We start from the raw sequence: 9139 nt of genomic DNA on the forward strand, positions 1-9139 counted from the left end.
CTTTATTAATTGAATTGCTATAAATTATGGTGATCCTTGTCCTTCAGTCATTTCTGACAGACGAGCAGCGCCGCATAGTGGAGTTTGAGGGTTCCTGTTACCAGTGGCAACTGATCAAACATCTCCGGACTGTAAACATCCACATTTAACCAAAGTAAAAGTCAAACTCAGCAAACACGTTCAATATTTGTTTTCAACATCGTGTTCTTGAGAATTAGTAAGGTATCGTTGTCTTTTTAACGTTCTACTTTTTGCCTTTTTAGATGACGTGTCTTTATTAGGACAAAATTAACACTCAAGTGGTTTTGTAAACATGAGCTCCCCGCTGTCCATCCTGAGGAAGAACAGACGAGCTCCTTTACCAGACTCACACACTGATGGGTGAGTGCAAACTAACTTACATGCACGGTGAATGAATGTTAAATGCTGACAAATGCTCCATCAAAAAGCGTAGATAGCCAACATAACGTTACCTGAAACTCAATTATTAAACTAATTGTCTAAGAAGTCCTATTATGCGATAAGACCAGAGTTTCTCACCCATGTTCCTAGAGGACCACCAGCCCTGCACATTTTTCCGAGTATGCTAAACCAAAAACACCTGATTCAGATCAGCTCATTAGTAGAGACTGAAAGACCTGTAATGGGTGTGAAAGACATGCTTGTTTGATCAGGTGTGTTTGAACATTTTGGTTTTAGGACTACTGTAAAGAACCTTTTTGATCCACTTCAAATGTTGTTTAGTAGCTACTAGGTTATATTATCACTTGGATTAGCTCAAAGTGTATATTGAAACCGCTCCAATCAATACATGAGTAATTTAGAGTAATGCGTTCGTGGACCTCCAGGAACGTGGTTGAGAAACACTGCATTAGACTTTACTCATGTATTGATTGGAGCGGTTTCAATATACACTTTGAGGTAATCCAAGTGATAATATAACCTAGTAGCTACTAAACAACATTTGAAGTGGATCAAAAAGGTTCTTTACAGTAGTCCTAAAACCAAAATGTTCATTGAACAATACCCGTTCTTGTCTCAGGACAACTTTGATGAACTTTTTGATACACTTCAGATGCTGACAACAGTTTTTAAACTTTGCAGTAACATGATTTTTAACAGGCATGCCAAAAAATAAAGTGTCAAGTGAGAGTATGTGTTTGTTTTGTGTGAAGCAGGGGTGGCCAACCCTGTTCCTGGAGATTTACCAACCTGCAGAGTTGAGCTGCAACTTTGATCAAACGCAACGGTCTTAAATTACCAAGTCTAGTTGGTTTATTTGTGTTTGATCTGGATTGGTGTAAAGCAAAATTATACAATTTGTTAACAGTTGATTTTTTTTCAGAAATAATGTAATTCTGGTTTTGGCTCTTGGTGCTAGTAGAACAGTGTTTTACAAAATAACCAAAACACTTCAATAAAAACTCTTTGTTATGTGGGGAAATAAAGTGATCAAAACTAGATATCTGCAATGATTCAAAATTGAGTAGGAGCTATTCTCCCTCATCACTAGCCTTCCTCAGCACCTCGCATCGCTAGTCTCCCTCAGCTAGTTTCCCACATTAACATCGCAAGTCTTCCTCAGCTAGTCTCCCTCAGCACATCACATCGCTAGTCTTCCTCAGCTAGTCTCCCACATCATACTGCTAGTCTTCCTCAGCTAGTCTCCCTCATCACTAGCCTCCCTCAGCACATCACATTGCTAATCTTCCTCAGCTAGTCTCTCACATCATACTGCTAGTCTTCCTCAGCTAGTCTCCTTCATTACTAGCATCCCTCAGCACATTGCAAGTCTTCCTCAGCAGATCACATCACATCGCTAGTTTCCCTCAGTTAGTTTCCCACATCACATCGCTAGTCTTCCTCAGCTAATCTTCCTCATCACATCGCTAGACTCCCTCAGTTAATCTCCCACATCGCTAGTCTCCCTCAGCTAATATCCCACATCATGTCGCTAGTCTAGCTCAGCTAGTTTCCCACATCGCTAGTCTCCCACATCACAATTCTGCCTCAGCTAGACTCCCTCAGTTAATCTCCCACTTCACATCGCTAGTCTACCTCAGCTAGTCTTCCACATCACGTCGCTAGTCTTCCTCAGCACATGGCGAGTCTCAAATGTCAGTGTTAAATGTCAACACAATCATTGTTTTACTATTATTCATGCCTTCTTCTTTCACAGTTATGCAGCTCTAATGTAGCGTGTTGCTAGAATGACCCAGACAGTCTCTGAAATAATCAGATGTTGTATCTGTTTTTGTGATCTAGGGAGAGAAAGCCTCACAAAGAAAGGTCAGACAGCGGTAAGACATACACACATTTTACACTTCTTCCATCTGTACTAACAAGCAAATAAAATGGCAAGATAAATGTCAAGAGTCACTGTGGTCTGAACCGCCGCGCTTTACAGATTACGGAAATGGCAGGTTTCTCTCTCTGTCAGAGCCTGAATATAGAGGCAAATGGGATTATACAAAATGCACAGAGATCACAATACAAGTCATGGACCATCTGATCATACAGAAATACCTGAAATATATATATCGATTTTGATGTTTTAGACTATGAAGAGAAACTATTCCAAGACATTTTCCCACTAAACCAGCCAGTGCCACGTGTTCCGGATCATCTTTCCACTTTAAGATCTAAGTTCATGCAAAAGAAGAAGGCAAAAGCAGGTACCATTATTAAATTAAAATGTATATACAGTGGAAGTCAGAATTATTAGCCCCTCTGTACACTGCCTGACAGAAGTCCTGCATTGAGCTCAGTTGTAAAAGCCTCAAATAATAACTTGACTTCTAGTTGATCATTTGGAAAAGTGGCAGAAGGTAGAATTTTTAATGAATCATCTGTTGAGCTGCATCTCAAACATCCCAAATACTGCAGAAGATCTACTGGAACCTGCATGGACTCAAGATTCTCACAGAAATCAGTCCAGTTTGGAGAAGGAAAAATCATGATTTGAGGTTACATTCAGTATGGGGGCGTGTGAGAGATCTGCAGAGTGGATGGCAACATCTACAGCCTGAGGTATCAAGACATTTTTGCTGCTCATTACATTACAAACCACAGGAGAGGGCAAATTCTCCAGCAGGATAGTTCTCCTTCATATACTTCAGCCTCCACATCAAGGTTCCTGAAAGCAAAGGTCAAAGTGCTACAGGATTGGCCAGCCCAGTCACCAGGCATAAACATTACTGAGCATGTCTGGGATAAGATGGAGGAGGCATTTAAGATGAATTCAAAGAATCTTGATGAATTCTGGGAGTCCTGCATAAACGCTTTCTTTGCCATTCCAGATGACTTTATTAATAAGTGATTTGAGTCATTGCAGAGATGTATGGATGCAGTCCTCCAAGCTGATGGGAGTCATACACAGTATTAATTCTTTTTCCACTGCAGCATGACTTTACATTCTATACTGTACATTATTTCTGTTCAGTGACAAGTCTTCTGTCTAAGCAAAGTCAAAGCTTACTCTCCTAATTAAATAATTAAAAATCAAGGCATGATCATATTTTATTGTGGTAAAATAAGTGTAATCTAGATGCCTTTGTCTTTCATATAAGACACTTCTGACACCAACTGATCAATCAGAAATCAAGTTATTATTTGTTCTTTGTAAAACTTGCATAGGTGATGAGACTTTAGTCAGGTAGTGTATATTCTTTTCCCCAATTTCTGTTTAAAGAAGATGAACACATTTCTAAATAGTTCTAATTACTATTTTATCTTTGCCATGATGATCGTAAATAATATTTTTCTAGACATTTTTTAAAATACTAGTAATCAGCTTAAAGTACTATTTAAATTCTAGATTTATTACGTTAATTAGGCAAGTCATTGCATGATGGTTTGTTCAAAAGACAAATCGACAACAGATATTGCTTGAGGGGGCTAATAATTTTGACCTTAAAACGTTTTTTGAAAAATTAAAAACTGCTTTTATTCTAGCCAAAATAAAACAAAACAAGACTTTCTCCAGAAGAAAAAATATTATAATAAGTATATATATAATATATAAATAAGGAAAATTCCTTGCTCTGCTAAACATCATTTGATTAATATTTAAAAAAAAAGGTTAATAATTTCGACTGCAACTGTATACAGTTATATTGTCTATCAAATCTTCTTTGAATGTGTCACAGCTGTGCCGAGTGATTTTGAACTGATGTCAAGTATGATGCAGAAGATCTGTCACCTAGAGAGAAAAGTGAAAACTCAGGCTGTGGATATCGAGCAGAAGGTAAAAACTTGTTTTTAATCTCACAGTCCCGTGACTTTAAAACACCTAAATCTGCTTAAAAGCTTTCCGGTTTTGTGTGTTTAGTATCCCCAGTCTTATATCTATAGGCACGGCTGACAGGATCATTCAAGTGTCATGTTTCTATTAGCAGTGTGTTTTCTTACATTCTTTGCTCAAGGCGAGAAGAATAGCAGTTCTGGAAGAGAAACTGAATATCCTGCGAGAGGCAAAAGGTATAATGATCACTAAAACATTCAATTCAATTCACCGTTATTTCTATTGCGCTTTTACATTGTAGATTGTGTCAAAGCAGCTTAACATAGAAGATAGAAAAAAAAATAACATACTGTAACAACAGTATGATGACTTCTAATGAAAGCAAAATGTATTTATGTTATACTTTTAAAATTGTAATTTATTTTTGATTTGTATAATAGAATTTAATGGGTTGCTTCCAAGCCGATTTAGATTAATAATAAAATAATATACACTCGCCAGCCACTTTATTAAGTACACCTTACTAGTACCGAGTTTGACCCACACATGCCTTTAGAAGTGCTTAATCCTTCATGGCATAGATTCAATAAGGTACTGGAAATATTACTCAGATATTTTGGTCCATATTATCAGATTTGAACCATGAGAACCTTGGATAATGCGATGTGAACCATATTGCTCTATTGGATTAAGCATCTGGGGCCTCATGTATCAACGCTGCGTACGCACAAAAACTTTGCGTACGCCAGGTTTCACGCTCAGAATCGCTCACGTTTGGATTTACTAACAATGAACTGAACGTGGGAATGTGCGCAACTTCACGGCAGCTTTCTGGCAGGCGTACGCACATTTTTTGTGCGTGTCTGTTTTATTTCCATTGGCGACTCCTAGAGGCAGTTGTGTTAAATTGCTCTCTACAAAGTGTCTGAGCCTTGCAATGGCAGCTGTATGAGACGGGTTCAGCAGGTATATAAGGTTTCCATACCATACAGTTGACCAGCTAAACATTAAAGCACAATTTGCAGCAGTCGCCTGTTTTCCCAATGTAATCTGAGCGATCTACCGCACGCACATTGCTATAAAGACACTATCTGAAGATGAATTTGCAAGCGTGAATCAGTAACATTTCCATTCAATATTATTATATATGTAAAATGTTGCTGCACTCTGAACAGTCTCAGTGGCGCGCTTGTAAGACACATGTGAACATGTTTTGACACGTTCGAGCATGAACTCGGCTCGAATCCAGCGTCTGATGAACTCTTTCTTCTTTTTTCCCCCCGCTACATATCAGATTTTGCCTACTATTTATCACGAGAAAGACTAGTAGGAATCATTAATAAGTTTGTGCATCATATTTTATTTGCACATTTATTGAATAGAAATGTTTCTGATTCACGCTTGCAAATTCATCTTCAGATAGTGTCTTTATAGCAATGTGCGTGCGGTAGATCGCTCAGATTACATTGGGAAAACAGGCGACCGCTGCAAATTGTGCTTTAATGTTTAGCTGGTCAACTGTATGGTATGGAAATCTTACATACCTATCTGAAGATGAATTTGCATGCGTGAATCAGAAACATTTCCATTCAATAAATGTGCAAATAAAATATGATGCTTATTGATATGAACTTATTGATGATTCCTACTTGTCTTTCTCGTGATAAATAGTTGACAAAATCTGATATGTAGCGGGGGAAAAAAGAAGAAAGAGTTCATCAGACGCTGGATTCGAGCCGAGTTCATACTCGAACGTATCAATTCCTGAACACATGGGTCTTACGAGTAGCGCCACTGAGACTGTTAACCATCCTGCAACATTTTACAGATATAAACCACAATATTTCTTTTTTCAATGCACTCAGTGCGATGTTCAGACCCAACTGTGTTAACCGCATCAGCTAAACTCTCCCGCTCTATTTATTTCTTTTATTGTTAATTTCGGAGAACAAACTTGCAAATAACACCGCTTTTCTCCGGTCTACCTCTGAAAGCACCTCCAATTCACATTCTGTTCAAAGTTTCTCTTCTTGCTTGCTTTTGCCTTTGCTTTTTCGTTGGGTTTTGCCATTAGCATAGTCATTAGCATATTCATACGGGGGAGGAGGCAGGGAGGGGTTTTGTGCTCGTGCATGTTGCGCTCAGTTTCACGTTCATTCAGATGTACAAAAGAATATGCGTGAGATTTGGCGTACGCAGTGTTTCATACATCTGAAATTTTTTCTGCGTACGCACATTTACAGCTTTGTGCGTACGCAATATTTTAGTAAGATTTCCACGCAAGTCTTCGTACATGAGGCCCCTGGTGACTGTGAAGGCCATTTGAGTACAGCGAACTTATTGTCATGTTCAAGAAACCAGTCTGAGATGATTTGTGCTTTATGACATGGCGCATTATCCTGCTGAAAGTAGCCATCAGAAGATGAGTACACTGTGGTCTAAAAGGGATGGATATGGTCAGCAACAATACTCAGATAGGCTGTTGACAACATGATGCTTAATTGGTACTAATGGGCCCAAAGTGTGCCAAGAAAATATTCCCCACACCATTACACCACCACTACCAGCCTGAACCGTTGATACAAGGCAGGATGGATCCATGCTTTTATGGTGTTGAGCCAAATTCTGCGCCTATCACTCGAATGTTGCAGCAGAAATCGAGACTCATCAGACCAGGCAATGTTTTTCCAATCATCTATTGTCTAATTTTGGTGAGTCTGTGAGAATTGTAGCCTCAGTTTCCTGTTCTTAGCTGACAGGATTGGCACCCGGTGTGGTCTACTGCTGCTGTAGTCCATCTGCTTCAAGGTTCAACATGTTGTGCTTTTAGAGATGCTTTTCTGCATACCTCGGTTGTAACGAGTGGTTATTTGAGTAACTGTTGTCTTTCTATCAGCTGAAACCAGTTTGGCCATTCTCCTCTGACATCAACAAGACATTTGCGCCCACAGAACTGCCGCTCACTGGATATTTCCTCTTTTACGAATACTATATGGTTGTGTGTGAAAATCCCAGATCAGCAGTTTCTGAAATACTCAGACCAGCCCGTCTGCACCAACAAACATGCCACGGTGAAAGTCACTTAAATCACCTTCTCCATTCTAATGCTCGGTTTGCTGTTAGATGCTGCCATGTCATTGGCTGATTATAAATTTGCGTTAACGAGCGGTTGGACAGATGTGCCTATTAAAGTGGCTGGTAAATGCATATACACAGTTTTAATAGTATAATTATATATGTATATGTGTGCGTGTAACATTAAATTATGGGACAAATTGGAGAACCTAGTATTATAAGGTATAAAGATATAAAATAACCTTGTTTTTGTAAACATGTTATGAAAGATTTCTTATACTAAACATTCCTAAGAAAAAGTTTTATCATAAAATATTGTTTCACTGAAATACATAAAATTATGATAAAATTATTCAGTTTGCCTGAAAAAACAACAATAACAACAAACCTAATTAAAAGAGACTATAAAACTGATGCAAAACAAGAAAAATAAAAGCTGCATTACATTTTTATTCATTTAATGCTTGACACCCCTTTTTGTTTTTTGATTAATTCATGTTAACATTTATAATTTCAAGCAATTATTCATTTTAATTAATGAGAAAAATGCAGCCAGTTTGTTTGCTTCTCATCACTGTATTGTAGTCATAAATATCTGATGAGATTTAAAGTAGAAAGATTCCTAAACATCCAGGTGACCTCTAAATGACACTGACAACATACTCTTAAATAGTAGTTTATACAAATTGTATTATCTGTTTAAGTCAAATAAAGCTCGTCTAAAGCAACATGTTTATCTTTAGTTTTAGAGGAATCTGCAAGTAATGAAAACCAAGATGAAGGATTGGTTCAGTTCTGCCTCAAGCTTCAAAAGCAAGTGTGGGAAATGGAGGTGAGGAGCTTAGTGTGATTGTTACCTGCACCGATGCAGAAAACAGAACTCAATCAGGTTTAATCACACCAAAACAGCTATTAGACAGTCAAAATTATGACATTTTCCAACCCACACAGAATTTTCTGAACGACTATGGAATGATCTGGGTCGGAGGTTATGAAGAAAACCAGGATGAGCAAGCTGAAAGTCAACGCACAGGAGTAAGCTTTGACCGCAAAAGATTTGAAATGAACTTTGACCTGGTCATGCAGAACGTTCAGGAACTCAATCTGGAGGCAGGAGAAGGAGAGTCTCATGTGACGGCCATTCCTGGAGGCGCCAAACTGACCCAGAAGCCTCCCATACCTCTCTGGTTGTACAAAAACGGCATTGTCATGTTCAACGGTCCATTCCGCTCCTATCAAGATCCAACCACACAGGTTCAGATGTTTTCCTGTTTTGGATCTGCATTTCCTTGGACAGACACAGTACTGTGCAAAAGCCCTAAGCACTATGCATTGAAAAGTTCAAGCCTGGTGAACTTTGACCTGCGAAATTGCATTACATGATTGCGTGAGACCAATCGCAGATCAAAACAAGACCTCTCTGGGCAGAAATTTTAAATATTGACAAATCGTTCGCTTTTTTTAAATGTCTAATTATTGTTTAATCCCGCCCCTTTACGCAGCATTGTACAACAGAATTTCGCACACACAAACTCTAGTGTGACCGCAGCTTTATCCTACTTTTCTTATCTTCGTTTTTGAAGAAACCTCCCATCCTCCCTTTTTCTCCTTTACCAAGTGGAGCTCTCAAGACCTACCTGATCTGGAACCCCCGTCATGCTACATGACCAGGCTAGAGCTCTGGGCTCATGGGTCTCAAACTCAATTCCTGGAGGTGTGCACAGTTTTGCTATAACCCTATCAAACACAGCTGCTTCAAATAATCAAGGCGTTTTAAAAGAGTCATGAACACCTTCATTAGTTAGATCAGCTGTTAGATCA

At 38.7% G+C, this 9139-nt stretch overlaps 2 protein-coding genes across 20 annotated transcripts in view; one reads left to right on the top strand and one right to left on the bottom strand.

Annotated features, from left to right (window-relative positions):
• The window catches only part of atp2c1 (ATPase secretory pathway Ca2+ transporting 1), an 87421-nt gene extending 86827 nt beyond the window's left edge, over positions 1 to 594 (bottom strand). Inside the window, exon 1 of the mRNA XM_087287694.1 lies at positions 541 to 594. Within this exon, the coding sequence (XP_087143820.1) occupies positions 541 to 573 (33 nt within the window). The 5' untranslated portion in view covers positions 574 to 594. The remainder of the gene's footprint in view (positions 1 to 540) is intronic.
• ubxn11 (UBX domain protein 11) overlaps positions 1 to 9139 on the top strand; it is a 43399-nt gene that overhangs the window by 25409 nt on the left and 8851 nt on the right. For 4 of the 19 annotated variants that reach the window (XR_015511932.1, XR_015511934.1, XR_015511933.1 and 1 more), the window contains exons 1-8: positions 80 to 154; positions 264 to 381; positions 2266 to 2300; positions 2559 to 2675; positions 4149 to 4246; positions 4425 to 4479; positions 8062 to 8150; positions 8270 to 8572. Coding sequence is in view for 9 of the 19 variants with exons in the window: in XM_087287782.1 (XP_087143908.1) it covers positions 314 to 381; positions 2266 to 2300; positions 2559 to 2675; positions 4149 to 4246; positions 4425 to 4479; positions 8062 to 8150; positions 8270 to 8572 (765 nt within the window). In the remaining 10 variants the exon portion in view is untranslated. Of the gene's footprint in view, positions 1 to 47; positions 382 to 2265; positions 2301 to 2558; positions 2676 to 4148; positions 4247 to 4424; positions 4480 to 8061; positions 8151 to 8269; positions 8573 to 9139 lie in introns of those variants that run through there. The other 15 variants (XR_015511937.1, XR_015511940.1, XR_015511939.1 and 12 more) reach the window with 8 other exon arrangements.

The sequence above is a fragment of the Danio rerio genome, chromosome 16 (genome assembly GCF_052040795.2).
Source record: "Danio rerio strain M-AB ecotype USA chromosome 16, GRCz13ab, whole genome shotgun sequence".
In the NCBI taxonomy this organism is placed as follows: domain Eukaryota; kingdom Metazoa; phylum Chordata; class Actinopteri; order Cypriniformes; family Danionidae; genus Danio; species Danio rerio.